This window comes from Mytilus edulis, chromosome 7 (genome assembly GCF_963676685.1).
Source record: "Mytilus edulis chromosome 7, xbMytEdul2.2, whole genome shotgun sequence".
In the NCBI taxonomy this organism is placed as follows: Eukaryota; Metazoa; Mollusca; class Bivalvia; order Mytilida; family Mytilidae; genus Mytilus; species Mytilus edulis.
In genome coordinates this window covers 13,135,198-13,155,277 of record NC_092350.1, presented here as the reverse complement: position 1 = coordinate 13,155,277, position 20,080 = coordinate 13,135,198, and the positions used below count along the sequence as shown (strand labels likewise).

Sequence of the window (20,080 nt, the reverse complement as noted above, 5' to 3'; positions counted from 1 at the left end):
TGTGCAACACATTTTTTATGTTATTTCGAATAGACAGATACAATATTACAGTTATTTCCTATAATTTAATTCGAAATTCCATTTTAAACCGCAGTAATTCATGAAAAAACGTTGATGACGTCACGGTAACATAACTAAATTATATCTATGAGCTGATAAACTAAACAACGTCAGCCAATCAGAAGACGAGTTCCATCAAAAATTAAATTATAACGGCCGTATCGTCTTTTATGATTAATGTTAGAATCTCATTAACTTCAAGACATTTACCAGTAAAGTAATCGTGTGTGCTGTTGAAATTATCTCGATGAATAAATGTAGACGGTTCCAACCTTGTCGACTGTCAAATATTAAATTCCATTAATGGCTAGGACAACAGTATATTAATGAAATAAATAAAATAATAATAAAAAATATATGGTTGGTGAGTCGTTTTAGTTTATTATTAGAGACCAGATAATATAAACCAACTGTAGGTCACAGTACAGACTTCAACAATGAACTTTACATATATCTTAGAGTAAGAGAAAAAGGAAAAAAAGAGCTAACTTAAAACAGCAAACGCAAACAAATATGACAGATATCATTCAACAACAACCACTAAATTACATACTACAGATTTGCAAACAATTTTTTTTTACGCATATTCACTATGTATTAAACATTAAATGTATAGTCTTAATGTAACTGACATCTTTATTTTACAGGCAAAAATGCGTCTGATTTTCAGCAAATGGTGGAAATTATTTTTAGCGCAAAACCAAATTTTGACATAAAAGATGAGGGTGACAAATCACCAATAGAAGAATCTGCCTACAACTATCTTCATCAATATTGTCATTATCATTCAGATCTTACAAATATTGGTGTGTTAGTACAACATTTATTAGACGTTGGAGCTAGTCTACCTTCCAGTGAGTTAGACAAACTTTTGAAAAAGGCAGCAGAAATTGGAGACTTTACGACAATGGAAAGTGTTTGTCGTCATGGAGCAAATAAATGCATGACAGACAAAAATGAGAACATGATATTACACATATGCTGGTCAAAGAGTGAGTATTTTATTTAAACAATGTGTCAAATTTTCAACTTTGTCTGATAAGCATGCATGATGAACAGACAAACAACCATTTTGGAATTATGCTTTGTTATCTAGCATTTGTCATTTGGTTTGTTGTGTTGTTCGTGTTTCTCAGACTTTTTATGTTGTATTTTGGAGACTGTTGTTTGTCTTTGATGTTTTTCCTTTTATGCAATAACGTTGTCAGTTTATTTTCGACTTATGAGTTTGAATAAAATTGAGAATGGAAATGGGGAATGTGTCAAAGAGACAACAACCCGATCAATGTCCATTTGATCTCTTTCACCTCTAATTAAGCAGACTTAAGGTCCTTCAGTGTACTCTACACACGCATTTGTTTCTTTTACTTTCAATTCATAGATAATGCAATTTGTTCAATAATAAGAAAAATTAACTTATGTATGTAGTCTAAATTCATGATTTTCTTATATGTTGTTATTTTGTTTTAACATGCTTTCAGTAACTGCATATATCTCGGATTTGTACTAAGTGTTCTAATTCTTGGTGTTTTTGTGAGTAGTGTATTTGCTTTGTGTCGATCTGAGATCTTTTCAACTGAATTTTACCTATTTTTTCTGTTATACTACTGACCAAGGATCGCATAGGGTTCAGTACCTGCAATAATGTTTACCTTTTTAACACCGCAACAATCTGAATCTGTCTGTCCCTAGTAAGGAACATATAATGTAGTGGTTGCCATTTATTGCTGTATATCATTATTTTTGTTCGTTAATTGTCTTGTACATAAATAAGACATTTGGTTTTCCTTTTTTTCTTAATATATATTTGTCAGTTTGGGTGCCCTTTAAAGCTCGCTATGCGTTTAGGGTTTTGTTAAATCTTAAACTGTGTACTGTGGTTTATAATTTCTAACCTTCTACTCATTTGGTCTCTGACGGAGAGTTGAGTAAATGCTATCCTTTTGCTTATATTCGATGTCAAAAACTACTGCAACAATTTGTTGGTTTTTATGACAGATCTTCGATAGGATAGGATCTTTATAGTGTTTGACGCCACCAGGCACAATTTACAGCTTAAAAAAATTTATAAACACGTTTACATTTGTGATCATTGTATATAATTTCACCATAAACAATAGAAAACGAAAGAATTCAAGGAATATAAGTCACTAGTGAACCTGATTCAATTATTCTCTCTGTATACTTGCCTTGTAAAGTAACATCTCAACACCTTAGTGATTTCAAGGACTGTATTGCTCAGTTACATGAAATAGTCAGTACATATAAACAAACACATCAAATAATTATTGGAGGAGATTTCGATGAGGATATTGTAAACGGTCCAACATAACGAAGAAAGACCTGTGGCAAGGACTTCATGGAAGAGCATGATTTCGAGAAAAAAAAAAATAATCGTAGCACTTTTATCCATTCAAACGGCTGCGATACCACTGCTATTGACTATTTTATATTTTAAAATTTATATAAACATAGAGTCTTTGAAATCTCGAAACTGGACATAATATCTAATGTATCAGATCATTACCCAATTAAACTGATCCTGCAATATCATACTCCAGTGTAACAAATCAATTCAAGCAATACTTCTGTCAAACCTAAGATCAAATGGGATTAAGGTGATACACAGCTATATGAGAGTTTTATTGCTTTAGAAATATCAGACAGCAAACCAACAATAGAGACAATAGAAGATGTAACAAAAGCATTCAAGAATCTCAATGAATTGTTGTTAAATCTACTAAAGCTGCAGCACCAGCACCAGCAATCAGAATAGGAAAAAAGAGACCTAAGCTACAAGTAATGAATGACGCCATAAAAGAAGCTATCAAAAAGAAGAAACTTGCTTTTCACGACTGGAAGTTAAATGGACGTCCAAAAGAATCCGATAGTATATATCTGAAAAAGAAAAAAAACCAACAACGCACATTTTACGTAAAGAATGCAGATTAGGAGTAGCTAAACGTAGAATAAACGAACGTCAAAAACTAATTAATGCCAGAACATCAGACAGAAACATGTTGTACAAATTATAAAAAGTAAAAGAGGAAAATTATCTAGATCAATTACATGTAGATGATAATACCTATCACAACGATAATATCATTGAAGACTGGCGTTCATACTTTCAAAAGCTTGCAAAAAAGGAACCAAATCAAAACTATGACACTCAATATCTAGATATTTTTGAAAAAGAAGCTAAAATTATAATTGACCTATGTAAAGATCGTTTCAAGCATAGCCCTATTACAGAAGATGAGATTACTACAGCAATTTCGTGTTTAAACAGGAATAAAGCTACTGACTACTTTGGTGTAAATGCTGAAAATATCAAACATGGTGATAAACAATTGCCACAATATTTATTACTACTTATCAACAGATCTTTTAAACTAGGCTATATAACTGATATTCTGAAAATTGGTACACTTTTTCCTGTATTCAAAAATAAGGGTGATGCAAGATATGCAAACAACTATAGAGGAATAACAGTTACACCTATATACTCCACAATAATTGAAAAGATAAGTAAATTACGGGAAAACTTTATCAACCTGGAGAAACAAAACCTTCAACTTTGCACTTGTTTGGCTTTTCAACTGTTTTGAGCGTCACTGATGAGTCTTATGTAGACGAAACGCGCGTCTGGCGTATTAAATTTTAATCCTGGTACCTTTGATAACTATAATCTATAACAAAGAGGATTTACCGAGAACACCACCCCTCTGTTATGTGAACTAATCATTGAAGAGTTTGAGCGTGTAAGTAAAAGTTTCAAACTACCAACATACATAGCTTTACTTGGTGGTAAATCGGCATTTGATGTGGTTGTACATTCAAATCTCATAAGGAGATTATATCAAACAGGAATCTCTGATCAATCCATAATATTGATAGACAGCCTCTATAATAATGCAGCATAATGTATAAAATGAGAAATAAAATATCAGAAGTCTTTGAAATAGAACAGGGTGTACGCCAAGGTGTTGCCATTAGTGGTGATCTGTTCAAGTTGTATGTAAATACTCTATTAAACCTTTTAAGTGACACAGGAATAGGTGGACACATAGACAGCATGAGATGCTGTGCTCCAAAATGTGCTGATGACGTTGCTATCATAGCAAACAATCTAATAGAACTTCAGACGCTAGAAAATATTGCTGTCAATTTTAGTAGGAGAGAGGGATACACACTACAACCAACAAAAAGCGTAATATTACCTGATTGATTGAAATAGAAGACAATATTTGGCATATAAACAATAATACTATGCCAGTGGTAGATCACTCCTCACATATTGGTATACAAAAGTGTCAGAAAAACTCAGCAAAATTAATAAAGATAAAAACATAAAGAAGGCAAGAAGATCATTATACAGGCTTATGGGCGCCGGCTTACATGAGAGGAATGGATTAGATCCTAAAACAGCTTTAACTCTTTTAAATACATATGTTCTACCTATATTAACCTATGGTTTGAAATACTACTTCCGACAGGCAGCATTTTTGATACTATCCACAAATTCCACAAGAAAATTATTAAACATATATACTCTCCTTATCTCAACAAACAGATGATCCTGCTATATACATACTAAGTCGAATGCTACCAATTGAGGCTGAAATCCACCTAAAAGCTTTAACACTTATTGGAAATATCACCAGAGCTAACAAAACATCAGTTGAGTGGAGATTAACAGAAAGACAGCTGCAATTAAAACACATACAAGTAAAAGCTGGTTCATAGAAATAAAGAAAATATGCATAAAATATGATCTGCTAGACTGTCAGAATTTCCTAACATATCCTCTTGGAAAACTCAATGGAAAAACTTGATTTCTAGGAAAGTTGTTACTGACTGGAGAGAAAAGATAAATGAAAATTCTGAGGGTTATTCAAGCTTGCAACACATCGCATGTGCCCATAAGTTTAAATCAATCCATCCAATCCTTACAACAAACACCTCAAACTGCATGGACATCAACAGAATACCTATTAGAACTAAAATTACAACAGGAAATTACATACTGCAATCAAATAGAGCCAAATTCAACAAATGTGAGGTATCAGCCACCTGCAAAATGTGTAATAAAGAGGACGAGACGATTGAACACTTTCTTATCTGTTGTATTCATCTAGAAACGGACAGAGCAAAGCTTTTAAAAGTGATACGTGACCAATGTCTTAGATTAGTAGATCTATTTAACATTAGTTTAGATATAAACTTCATCCATGTGATTATTAACCCATACTACCTTGTGAAATTCTGTGCTTGCACTCAAACTAGTGATTTATATAACTTTATTAGCTTGCATGTTGAACCGGATTGTAGAACACTTACATAAAATTGAGAATGGAAATGGGGAATGTGCCAAAGAGACAACAACCCGACCATAGAAAAAAACAACAGCAGAAGGTCATCAATAGGTCTTCATTGTAGCGAGAAATTCCCGCACCCGGAGGCGTCCTTCAACTGGCCCCTAAACAAATATATTCTAGTTCAGTGATAATGAACGCCATACGAATTTCCAAATTGTACACAAGAAACTAAAATTAAACTAATACAAGACTAACAAAGGCCAGAGGCTCCTGACTTGGGACAGGCGCAAAAATGCGGCGGGGTTAAACATGTTTGTGAGATCTCAACCCTCCCCCTATACCTCTAGCCAATATAGAAAAATAAACGCATAACAATACGCACATTAAAATTCAGTTCAAGAGAAGTCCGAGTCTGATGTCAGAAGATGTAACCAAAGAAAATAAACAAAATGACAATAATACATAAATAACAACAGACTACTAGCAGTTAACTGACATGCCAGCTCCAGACTTCAAATAAACTGACTGAAAGATTATGATTTCATCATATGAACATCAGGCACAATCCTTCCCGTTAGGGGTTTATTATCATACCATCATAACATATATGAGAAGAACATAACCCGTGTCATGCCAACAACTGGTTTTTGAATAAATGCAAAGACTTTATAAGTGAATCAATATTAACGCCAAAATATGCAATCTTTAATAACCTGACAACAGTATCGTAACTATATCCCTTCTTAATAAGTCTATTCAAAGGTTTTGTTAGTTTTTGAGGTGAATACTGACACCTTTGTGCTTTATAAAGAATATTTCCATAAAAAATTGGATGTGAAATACCTGAACGTATAAGAAGTCTGCAGGTTGAGCTATATTTACGAATGATGTCCTTATACCGATGATAAAATTTAGTAAATGTTTTGACTAGTTTGTGATATCGAAAACCCTGGTGTAATAATTTTTCAGTAATACATCAATTTCTCTCGTTAAAATCTAAAACATTGTTACATACACGAGCGAATCGTACAAGTTGAGATATATAAACACCGTAAGATGGTGACAAGGGAACGTACAAATGTATATATTACCTGCATATGCAAAGGTACAAGCGTCTAAACACTGGACAGAAAACTTAAGAAAGTCAAATTTAGCTAAGTAGTAGTTGTGTATGGACTGTAAGTTATTATTTATTAAAAGTAAATATATTCTAAATTCCGTAAATAAGCCTTGATATGTGATATTAGTGAAGGAATATATTGACACACTTTTATTGTGTACAGACTATATTATAATTCTATTGGTGATTGGATTTATATCTGATTTATAACTTCGTACTGAAGGTGTGACTATATTGGCACAATATGTGATGATACAGATATAGATACTAATACAGATGGCTTCTTTTTTATGTGAACCTGTGGAATACTGTTTTATTCATGTATAGACTCATGACTTATTACATCTTTGACGACCTATTTGTAAAATCCACATATTCCGTGTGATGAAACGTAAAACAAAATTGAGTTTTTGTTTTATAGGCAACTTTGAAGTCTATTGGCTAAATATGTGCGGTCATTTATTATTTCAGGAGGGAGCTTAGGTGCCATCAAAGTTTGACAGGACACCTTGCTATCTTAGTCAAATCGGAATCGAACTTATCTGCCACGTGCGAGGTTCAAACTCACGAATTTAGTCAGTTGACTTGATAGCAATTCATATAATGTACCTCTAGACTACGAAGACGATTGGTATATTAACAATGTATAACTAATGTGTACCTCTACTGTAAGAAGTCGCGTGTATAGAGTGTTGTCATTCATTTTACAGGACTTCTTGTTTGACTTATTTGGTAATTGGTAATTTTTATATTCCAGAATTAGATGGAGCATTGCAGTTTCTCGAATACTACAAAGAAGAAGGTGGATTTTTCAACAAAGTTAATAAAGACGGTGAATTACCATTGTTAGTATTATTGAATGAGCATTCCAAACAAAGAGATAAAAGTGAGAAATTAGAGACTCAGACCGCCAATTTAGCAGCATATCTTATGAAAAATACTACTACTGAGATTTTAGATAAAGATGGAAATTCACCACTACATGTTGCGGCGGAAGCTGGTCTTGTCAAAATAATAGAGGCTCTAATCATATGCGGTGCAACTTCTAGTAAGCAAAATAAAAAAGGTCGTACAGCCCTTCATGTTTGCTTAGAAAAACGTAAGTTCTTAAAAATGTTATCACCGTTTCTTTTTCCTCTGATAAGTAGCAACCGTCTCAATGCTGAGCGGGGACATATCTGAGCGGGGACATATCAATACTAGATGCCCGTGGCTGTGTGCGAACTTCTTGTCAAGTGATCACTTCACACATATATTATTTGCTAGATTTTAATAATATTCATATCAGTTTTATATCAACAATGACCGAAAGAGGTCAAAAATTAATGCCAAGCATCAATTTAAAAGAGTTATAATGCACCGTGAAACATTGCATCGTAAGTGCTGTCAAGTCTTCATTTCATAAAAGATCAAACTTATGTAGAAGATGATAGATATATGTACAAAGATAAAAAGAATGGGTCTTTTTGTAATATTTATCAAACAAACAAAAGGCGGACGACACGAAATGGACTTTCAAAATTCATTATTCTATGAAAAATCGACAACGTTACAATAAAACCCTAGATAAACAATTAAACAACCAATTACAGTCTACAAAACGTCATAGATTAAAAACAAAGTACTTGATAAATTGCATGCTTATATTGGTGATTTTGAATCTGTTCAAAGTTTTGATTTTTCTACCCTGTATACCACATTGCCTCACATTCTCATTAAGAAAAAATTCACACACCTAATTAAATGTGCATTTAAAAAGTCAGAATGTGAATATATATGTTCAAACTCTTTTAGGTCATTTTTTAGTAGCGATAAACAAAAAAACTATGTCAATTGGACATGCTTTGATACTATATATGCCCTTGAATTTTTACTAGATAACATTTTTGTTCGCTTTGGGGATTCCGTATATCGTCAGATTATCGGAATTCCAATGGGGACTAACTGTGCACCACTTATTGCGGACCTGTTTTTGTATTGCTATGAGTTACAATTTATGACAAAAATAAGCAAAGACCCATCGAAACAACATCTGATAAACAAATTTAATAACACTTTTAGATATTTGGATGATATTTTGGCTCTCAATAATGACGACTTCAGTATGTATATTAAAGAAATTTATCCTGTTGATTTTACTTTAAATAAAGCTAATACTAACAATGACCACCGCCCTTTCCTCGATCTTGATATCTATATCACTAATGGAAAGCTGAATACTAAAATTTATGATAAAAGAGATGATTTTTTCATTTCCTATCGTTAATTATCCATTTTTAGATGGTGACGTTCCCTTGTCACCATCTTATGGTGTTTAGATATCTCAACTTGTACGATTCGCTCGTGTATGTAACAATGTTTTAGATTAAACGAGAGAAATTTATGTATTACTGAAAAATTATTACACCAGGGTTTTCGATATCACAAACTAGTCAAAACATTTACTAAATTTTATCATCGGTATAAGGACATCATTCGTAAATATAGCTCAACATGCAGACTTTTTATACGTTCAGGTATTTCACATCCAATATTTTATGGAAATATTCTTTATAAAGCACAAAGGTGTCAGTATTCACATCAAAAACTAACAAAACCTTTGAATAGACTTATTAAGAAGGGATATAGTTACGATACTGTTGTCAGGTCATTAAAGATTGCATATTTTGGCGTTAATAATGATTCACTTATAGGGTCTTTGCATCGGAACTAAACACACTTATTCAAAAACCAGTTGTTGGCATGACACGGGTTATGTTCTTCTCATATATGTTATGATAGTATGATACTAAACCCCTAACGAGAAGGATTGTGCCTGATGTTCATATGATGAAATCATAATCTTTCAGTCAGTTTAATTGAAGTATGGAGCTGGCATGTCAGTTAACTGCTAGTAGTCTGTTGTTATTTATGTATTATTGTCATTTTGTTTATTTTCTTTGGTTACATCTTCTGACATCAGACTCGGACTTCTCTTGAACTGAATTTTAATGTGCGTATTGTTATGCGTTTACTTTTCTACATTGGCTAGAGGTATAGGGGGAGGGTTGAGATCTCATAAACATGTTTAACCCCGCCGCATTTTTGCGCCTGTCCCAATTCAGGAGCCTCTGGCCTTTGTTAGTCATGTATTATTTTAATTTTAGTTTCTTGTGTACAATTTGGAAATTAGTATGGCGTTAATTATCACTGAACTAGTATATATTTGTTTAGGGGCCAGCTGAAGGACGCCTCCGGGTGCGGGAAGTTCTCGCTACATTGAAGACCTGTTGATGACCTTCTGCTGTTGTTTTTGTTCTATGGTCGGGTTGTTGTCTCTTTGGTTCATTCCCCATTTCCATTTTCAATTTTATTTGCTATTTTCGTGAGAAAGATTTCGAGAAATTTTGAAAAGATTAAATGATCAGCAAGATAAGATTTGCAGATGATGACTAAACCTGGTCATAATATTACTCATTGCCTCTTTGGCTTAGAATTTCATGCTGGTTAGATAACACATGATTCTTGTTCTTGGAAGTTTTTAATTGAGTTAGTATGCAAGATCATTTTTTCCTTTGACAAAAATAAAACCCATTCATCTGTCACTTTTGTTTTTATATTTCAGCGAAATCTAATATAGCAGAAGTTGTATCAAAACTAATGGATAGTGAAAATCCACCAGTCGAACTTGAAATATCAGATAGAACCCCTCTTTACTTAGCGACAGATCTTTATAAACGTTACTACATGCACGACTACAACTGTACAAAAGAGATGATGAAACTACAGTCGCTAGTAGTTGAGGTATTAATTCAACATGGCGCTAATCCGAACAGTCATAACCGTAGTAATATTCCATTGCTATCAGCTGTAAAAGCAGGCGATATTGACACGGTGTCTCTTCTTTTGAAAAAAGGAGCACTGACTGATGTTACAAATGAAAAAGGACAATCTGCAATTCATGTACTTTTCAGTGAAATGCCACACATCTCTAAAGGTTTGTTGTAAAAATACATAGAGTATGTCTAGTCGGCTTATTCTCACTTTATATGTGTCAATTCTATATATAATGCAAAAATTGAATTACCGTGTTTACGGAAGTTCGCTGTTCAGTTTTAAAATAAATGGCTTTCCATAAAACTAGTATATATTGATAGGGGATAAATTGAGGAATCAAAAAGGCAAAAAAAATATAGGGGTCAATGTGCTTGTTTTCAAAATATTAGACATTGTGATTAGGGCGGGGAAATGTTCTCTCTTGATTTTTCATAGCTTTATCATCGTCCAGTTAAAGTTCTCAAACACTATTTATAAAAAGAAGATTGTAAAGACTTTTACAAATGGTTTATAATTATACATGTAAAAAAGATTTGTAAAAAGAAAAATAGGTGTCAATGGGCAAAATATTTTTAGGCATTCAAATGGATGAAACCAGAGGATTTCGAAAATCTGACAAAAATTCCAAAACATGACAAGCAAACGTCCTTAAGTAAATCGTTTTAATTTCACGTATTGTAATGCGACATGAAATGAAAAATGTGTGTGTGTCATCCTGCTTAGCAAATACTTTGATAGAATATTAGAAAGAAAATATCGAAAATTTAAAAAAAAACGGTAACCCAAAGACATAAAAAACCCTTTAAACTATTAATTTTTTTTAACATTTCGTTAAGAATCCAGATTCGCAAACTTGTGTACTACCAAATTAATAGTCTGAAGTTAAATCGATTTGAACAGTTAATGCAATTTGGATGTAACAATTTTTTTCATTGGCTAAAAGTTGCCGTCAAATCCACAATTGACCAGGCGTAACTAAGGAGGGACCCGCCATTTTGAATTGATGAATCAACAAATGTTCGATTACTCCTATATAATCGAAAATAAAACAACACCTACCTCGAATTCGCCGTTTTAATGTAATTTTATCCGAATTTGAAGCGTACAGGTAACGTAATAACCTCCAGTTTGTAAGTTTTCATTTGTATGACGTCACGTTTAGCCATGACGTCTTTGTGCCAAAATCATTCATGAAGTTTCGCGGATTTTTTTTTATTTGACAAATTTAGACATTTTTTTCAAGTTTTATCGTATTTTTTTCTTTTTGTAATGCATTAAAATCGGAATAACAGTACTGTAGTTGAAGAGTTGCCACCGTCAATTTTGATTTGACGGTCGCAAATCTCCGTTGTACTGTCTCCGCTACGCGTCGCCAGTAAAACTGCATTTGCGACCGTCAAATCTACAATTGACAGTGGCAACTCTTCAACTACAGTACTGTAATTCCTTAAATAGCAATGGATTTTATTATAACGTTTCATCAAAATCAAATCAATCATGGTATATCGTTGGTTTAAAGTATTTGTCAACTTTTCAGTGATTCGATTAAAAAATTAACATACGCAGGGTGAACTTTGATACATGTAATAAAGGATTTCGGTATCATTATCCTTAAAGAAAAATAAGTTTTTACAACCCATTATACGATTTATGGTTGGTCAGTAATTTTGGAAATTAAACGATCGGTTTCCAGTTTCTCTTCAATTTGTGATCTTTGATCTTTTTTTCAAATCTAAGACAGTAGGAAGCTCATCATAAAGACAAAAACCATTTACCGTAAATTTAGAACTTTTTTAGAGAACGTTTTCTAATTTCTTGTACATTATATTATATTTTGCAGATGCTGAAATGATTTTGTTGCAACTTCTTATTGATAATGGAATAAGTGTAAATGCCTCTGACGATGAAGGGGAATCTGCATTAATTGTTGCTGTAGAGCGTTATGAAGATCGAAATAGGTTCAGAAAACGAATTTTATCTCGAAAATCGAATCCTTCTTTTACAAATAATATAATCAACGAATTGCTTCGTCATGGAGCTGATGTCAAAGCAGTGGACAAAAGAGGTCGAACTGCACTTAATATCTTTTGTCAAAAAGGTAATTGTACAACTCTTTTAGGTTATGTAATGGAATATTTCCGGAATTAAGTAATCAAATAGATATGCAAAGATCATGGATAGGAAGCTCAAAATGTCGTACCAAGAGCAAAACGAAGAAATGATGAGTATATTTATGCCATATTTAACTCGTAAGGAAGAGATACCTAAATTCTCGACAAATTGGACTATCACATATGTTTTGATAAAACAAATTTTCGCATTACATAAAGATTGTCTGTTAATAAATCTTGATTTTACAAAAACTGTTGAAGCTATAACAGCTTTTCATTTGTCCAGCGTACAAAAGTACATAACATTTCGAAATTGGATAAGCAAATTTTGGATTCAAGTCATTAGTGTTTCTAAAATTGATGCTATTGTCTTATTTCCGTTCGTTTTGTTAATCATTAAGTGTGCACCAAATGTTTTATGTTATTTCTTCATAGACAGAAAAAACATTACAGTCATTCCTTAAAAAAAAGGCCATGCCCAGTAAAATGTTCAAGTATTATATATGATATGAACTTCCTTTGAAAAAATATAATGAAAGTATCATTGAAGGAGTATCATAAGACTTTAATTCAATGTCGTGATTGGTGAATGTACTTTTATAACTAGATTATCTCAATTTTAATTATAATAATCATACAAACATGTACATGATTATATTATAATATTTTCGTATTCTTATTTTATGTGAAATGAACAAACAGAGGTAATTAGCATTCGGACCAAAATATTACAGTATCTTGTTTATTGATTAGTATTTAAGTGATATTATTTCTATGCAGGGTCCGCGATGGAAATAGGAAGAAATCTTCTCCAGGCAGGGGCTGATCCATCTGTAGGAAATTGTTTACAGTCAGTTTTATATAACAGCGAGTTGTGCAAAAAAACGGAATGGTTTTTGGAGCTCCTTCAAAAGGGAGCTAACCCAAATATTTATTCTAGAGATGGTTCTAACCTTATTGATGTTACTAAAAAGGGAACGAAGCAACTAGTGGAGGAACTGTTGAGATACGGTGCAGAGGTCAATGTTGTAGACTATCAAAGAAAAAGTGCTCTCCACTACGCATGTGCATGTGAAATAGGTAATTTAATTCATAATATACAGGATAAGCACAGAAACAACAGTATAAGAAAGAAAAGTAAAAACATTTATATTTTTTGAAAGACGAAATTCAGTCTTCGAGACAAATACTTTATCATATTCGTTTAAACATTATGCTGCTTGGGGTTTTTCTAAAAAAAAATTGATGTCCGTTCTCAGGGCCTTTATATTATGAAGTGCATGCTGATGATTTTTATTTTAATGAATAAAAGGAGATCGGTCGTAAACGTTAAGAGTCTTCACCAAACGACGAAAAGATTCGGTAACAAATGCAATATAATATCTTCAATAATATCATGTAAACCTCTTCGATGAGAAATAAATCAAATTAATTCGCAATAATATAGCTATATCTTCGAAGTCTACATCGAAAGGGATAACAGTTGATTTGTTTAGACTTCAAAACTGTTATCTGCCGCCATTGAATAGAATTTTAAAACAAAACTGCTGACGTTCGAGAAAACTCACTGTGTTGAGTAACATTGGTGGCCTTGTGCAGTTTTCTGTTCCTTGATCGGGCTGTTGTCGAAAATGTTTTCAGTTGTGCAGATCATTTGAATGAATTTTTTTTTAATTGATGTTTGTTTGAATTCCAATATTATTTTGTTTTTTCTGAAGATGGGAACAATTAAAAGTTCAATGTATTTTTTATTTGCGGTAAATTTATTTTAAAAGAAATAACTGTAATATATTTTCTGTCTATGAAGAAATTCCATAAAAAATGTGGTGCATAGCGGGTTATTTTAAAGTGTGCATCACATTTTTCTATGTTTAAATAGACAGAAAAAATATTAAAGTTATTTCCTCTAACTTAAATCTGAATTCCATTTCAAACCGTAGTTAACCACGAGAAAACGTTGATGACGTCATAGTCACATGACTAAATTATGTCTTTGAGCTGATAAACAAAACAACATCAGCCAATCAGAAGACTCGTTACATCCCAAATAATTATTTTCAATTAAAGAGAGCCTTTACTTGTCGCAAACAAAATTGAAACTTGCTTATTTTCTATTATAACTCTTTACAAAAAGACATTTCCTAAATAAGAAAAAAAATTAAAATAAAAAATCTCCACCAAATTGATGTAGAAGTTAGCAACCATAGGTCAACGTATAGCATTCAGCAATGAACATAACCCAATCGTATATTTTTCTATGAAGGTCCTTAAATTAAAGATGAAAACCCGTTAAAAGAGAAAACTAACAACCTGAATTATCTAACAAACAATAGACGAGAAAGGAATAAGATAATCAATATCAATACAGACTCCTGACTTGGGACATGCACATACAGAATGTGTCACCAAATTGTCCAAAAACTAGAGACAGTGGAACAACAGAACAACACACGAACATTCTGCACAAAACTAGAACAAGTACTCGGCCATCTTTTTACTCTTTTTTCACAATTTGAATTATTTGTTTCGATGGACAATTTCATATTTCAGAGACACAAAAAGAGAGAAATGATATTATTCGTTTGCTGATAACCCATGGGGCAAAGCTTAATCTGATTTCTTCAGAATTTAGAAGACCCTTAGATTGCTTTATATATCGAATGATCAAAGATATCCGGGAGCTGGAAATACTTCATGATGAAGTTCCCAGTAATCAACATTTGAAGATAGATTTGTCATCATTTAATCATCTTGTCCGATGTGGTTGTGTTTTAGCTCCTATTGAAGATATAGTCACTACATACTTCCATGATGAATATCGGTAAGAATTATCAATTTATCTAGACTAGTATTTAATTATAAGCCTGAAAGGAACCAAAACATTAATATGTCTCAAATGTTATGGTTTTAGAGTTCCTGACGTAGTTGTTAAAACAAACCCGCTTGAGATGCAGAAAAGGTATTGACTGTTGTATACGCCTGTTTACGGAACGTATTAAGGTATATTGTTACCCGTCTGTCTGTCTGTCTGTCTGTCTGTCTTTCCGTCTGTCTGTCTGTCTGTCTGTCTGTCTGTCTGTCTGTCTGTCTGTCTGTCTGTCTGTCTGTCTGTCTGTCTGTCTGTCTGTATGTATGTCTGTCTGTCTGTCAGTTGTCAACATGACGGACAATAACTAAAAAACGCTTCAACCAAATCTTATGAAACTTTGCTGAATTGTTATATCTTTTAGTGTTTTTTTTTCATTTAAAAGGGATAATTTTCCAGTTTTCTGACAATAACTCAAAAGCGATTTCACGAATTTGCAAGAAACTTTGTAGAATTGTTTATATCTATAAACATGAGCTCCCTTTTGATTTTTATGATAAATTGTGGGTTTTACGTGTTCTACTATTTGTGAGGTTTTATTCATTAAAAAAGGATTTATAATTTTTTGTACAATAACTCAAAAATGCTTTCAACAGTTTTCATGAAGCTCGAATGAAGTGTCAATATCTATTGATGTATTATACGGAAAGGTTACAAAATTGAATAATTATCGCATCAAAATTGGCAATACAATATGATCATTATTAGTTAATGATGAAAACTTTTCTTCTATGGACATGATTGAGAGATTTTTGTTGTAGATTGATTAGTTTTGAGGGTTCAAATTGTTCAAAATCAGGTAGAAACTATTATTGTGGATATTTGATTTCGTGGTTTTATCCAAGCTTACATATAAACCTATTGTAAATGTGGTAACAGTACTTTGCTGGCCATTTTTTGTGATTCAACTGTTCCCACAAAATCAATGAAACTTTGTATTTCACGAATCTATACTATTAAACGAGAAGACCTCATTTTGTGTGTCGCTTCTTTCCAGCATAAAGTAATCATCATGCCTCTGTGTCCTTTAGGTATAGTGCATAGTCGCATTTGTCATCCATTTTTATGATTATTCAGATTGAGTGTTTTTGGGAGAAAAACAAGAAAAAACGCATCCGGATATTGATTCCGTCATTGGGCAAAATTTTAAGTTATATTAGACTTCCGGTTTGCGTTTTTCTGTATTCTTTGAACATACATATACTACGAATAAATCTATTTCTTTGCGTTCCGTTATATCATTAAGGGGGTTTTCCCTTACTGTGTATATTTTCCCGGGTTAAAGGAATGTGTGTGGGTCTGTTTGATTAATGCGACGTTTGTTACAAAGTTAGAAAGGACGTGTTATTATATATTCCAGATTGCGTTAGTTTTCCCTCCCACCCCCTCCATCTAGAAATAGCTTTGTACATTTGGTGCTTATGTAATGATATAACATGGTGACATTTATACATATGTTTGATCTGTATTGTTATTTTGTTTGACTCGTTGATTATATAAAATTTATGCGATCTTTGTAACGAACGCACAACCTTATTTCTTGTTTGTTGTTTATTTTAGTTAGATCAGAAAATATTTATTTTAGTACGAATGAAATGAGGTAGAAAATAAAGTGTATTTTCTATCTGCTATCTTTTTCAAGTTTACTATCCGCGGCGGTCACAGAGTAAACTAAAAGAGAAAGAGAGTCTGTATAATATAGAAATGACCGCCGTGGATCGATTAGTAACCTGAAAATTGAAAGTAAAAAGCAAATACACTTTATTTATGAAAGTAATGAATGTTCAGCGCTAAAAGTATGCATGTGTTATTAATGTAAATAGAAATTAAAAAAAAAATGGGAATTTTTGAAAAATAAAGGAGGAGCAGGGATTGGAAAACAATTGTCCTGTCCCAAAGCACCTGACTTTTGATACCTTTTCTGAAACTCCCCATCAATTAAATCTTTTACAAAAATTCATTATAACAACAACAAAAAAAGAAGGTGTGGTATGATTGCCAATGAGACAACTCTCCACAAGAGACCAAAATGACACAGAAATTAACAACTATAGGTCACCGTACGGCCTTCAACAATGAGCAAAGCCCATACCGCAAAGTCGGCTATAAAAGGCCCCGAAATGCAATTTGGGAAATAAAGGAGGGATAAAAAAAACATTTTCCTCTCCTCAAGTACCTATGACCTTTGATACTTTTCCTGAAATTCTCCAGTCATTAAATCTTTTGAAAATTTTTTCCTCCAACACTTTACATACTTTCAACCACGCTCTGATTGCCCGCGATTTCGCGGGTGTGTTCTAGTAAAATATTAAATCCATCATAGAATACACAGTACACTAAAAATTACATTATAGCATGATTTGCATAACAATTCTGTAACAGATATTTCGTTTTTTTTTTCAGATTTAAATGGATGTTTAAGTATTCACACACACTTGAGATTTTAAAATTATTATTTTTGCATTCTAGCATGGAAATGGTTCCAGATTTTCCAGATGAAATATCGTCTCTTTTATTCCTGATTAACAACGGATTGTTAACTGCTGCAACGTTTTTAATACAATGTGGATGGGAAATTGAAATCGAGGAATGGATTGACAGTTTTGATATAAGTAAGCTGAATGTGTCAACTGTACAACTGAAATATGGAAGATGCAACAGAACAAATATGGAAAAATCAAAAGCAAATTTCTGGAACTTCTTGGAAACATTCAGAAAAAGTACAAGATCACTGTCAATGCTTTGTATAAATTGTATTAGAAAACAAATGTCGCTTTCGTCGGGTGGATCTGAAATTGAAACTAAAATAGAAGCGCTACAAGTTCCAGAGAAAATTAAGTCATTTATAAATTTAACGGAATTTATGCAAGACGAAGAAATTATTATGTTGGAGGAAACAGCAAGGTAATTATTTGAAGTTGGTATTCACCAGATTTTAAAATGGGTACTGATATGTTAATCGCGTAAAGTGTTGCGTACTTATCATGTCGATTCATCATGGGCTTTCACATGATTTTGGTTTAGGACGTCCCAGCTAGTATTTTTAGAATCATATTTTTCAAAAGTGCTTGGCTCCGATAGTTTTTTTTACTGAGATTAAAGGATATACATGTGCAACGCATATACAGAAATATGATAGATCGATATATATACAGATAGAGAAACCATTACTATAGCTAATTATAAATCTTTTTAAAAATACGTGCAACGATATTAATGAAGTAACAGGCAATCGTGTACTTAATCTAATAATAATAAAAAAAAAAAACCAACAAAAAACAACTAAACAGACATGGTTTGGTATGATTACATCCTCATACACTAATGTAGACGTGAACAGGCATCATTTACATCTCAATACTGACCTAAGATTCGTGTCCCTTGCTTCCATCAACTATATTCCCTAGAATGGACAGTGCATTGCTTATAATTGTACCACATACAATTTTCCCTATCCACCTCCGCGTACTCAATGTTTAGAACAGAAGTGTACTGGACGTTAGAATGTGGAGAGAACCCGAGGGAGAGAGGAAATTACACTGTAAAAACTTGATATTGTTCATGAATTCTAAGGCAATGTAACGATTTTGTCATATTCGAAAGGTGTCAAAATTAATAACCGTTCGCTAATTTAATTATTTCCATTCATAATGAATACAGGCGTTTAAATTTTACATACTTTACACGTTAATAATGCTTCGCTGACCCATTCGTAGTTTTTGAAAACATTGTGGTCGACCGCTCGTTCATGAGAACCATCATACATGCACACGATTTGTAATCACTAAAATGTTCATTAAACGATTTACTTTCTATGGTATTAAATGTTCTTAATCTTTCGTATGATCTACACTTTGAATCTTTATATAGTGACAAATTCAATGACTATTACATTTTAAAGGTAAGTAAAGACTACCTCTATTTAGAAGATTTAAAAGTTTTGATAATATAACTTAATTTACTCTTTTAGTTGTAGAGCACCACCACGAAATCGCCTAGGCTTTGGTGTTATGTCGTCAATGATGGATTCGAATACATATGATTCAGCATCATATGATTATTCTGCTTCGACTTACCAGTATAGTGATGATGATTTATCATTTGAAGACATGATTGATCAACAGCTAAATTTAATGTAGTCTTTGATAAATTCAAACAAGACAAACATGAAAAGAATTGTGTTAAATGTGTTAGCTTACTTAATTGGTTTTAAAAGAGCATTTTTTTTTGTATATAAGAATTTTTAATATTGTACATTCGCCAATCTATGCTATACTTTGAAATATTTTTTTTTGTAATCGGTAAATGTTCTCGATATACACACTGAATTGTAATGAGATGATTAGTTTTTATATAATGTTGTGTAAACTATTGTTTTCCTCTGATCATTCTTCATTGCAATGGGATTGTTAGTTTTTCATTGACTAATGAGTTTGAATATCACTTTGGTATCTCCCGCCCTTCTTTAAAAGCGATACATTTCTCTTGACTTTTTATATACGTTACGTCAATAAAGTTTCACATGGGCGTCAATAGCGCTCCTTATACGGCAGATGTATTCCTATATTGTAATAAATCGCAGTTTGGTCAGTATTATTGAATATATCAAATTATATGAACAGCAACACGTGAAACTCTATACAAATTTGACCACTAAAAATGTTTTTTCTCTCGCTTCCTAATGTTTATTGTCTTAGAATGTGGCTTTAATTTTTTTTCTCCATCTGTGTGTATAATTCCCATTCAACTTGTTTTCATAAAATAACAATTAAAGTGTCTGTTGATTAAT

At 32.5% G+C, this 20,080-nt stretch overlaps 1 protein-coding gene across 1 annotated transcript in view; it reads left to right on the top strand.

Moving 5' to 3' along the window:
• LOC139529973 (uncharacterized) overlaps window positions 1-20,080 on the top strand; it is a 46,584-nt gene extending 26,504 nt beyond the window's left edge. Inside the window, exons 16-23 of the mRNA XM_071325975.1 lie at window positions 708-1,052; window positions 7,256-7,597; window positions 10,103-10,474; window positions 12,155-12,412; window positions 13,206-13,505; window positions 14,976-15,246; window positions 17,761-18,195; window positions 19,262-20,080. Of these exons, the coding sequence (XP_071182076.1) occupies window positions 708-1,052; window positions 7,256-7,597; window positions 10,103-10,474; window positions 12,155-12,412; window positions 13,206-13,505; window positions 14,976-15,246; window positions 17,761-18,195; window positions 19,262-19,430 (2,492 nt within the window). The 3' untranslated portion in view covers window positions 19,431-20,080. The remainder of the gene's footprint in view (window positions 1-707; window positions 1,053-7,255; window positions 7,598-10,102; window positions 10,475-12,154; window positions 12,413-13,205; window positions 13,506-14,975; window positions 15,247-17,760; window positions 18,196-19,261) is intronic.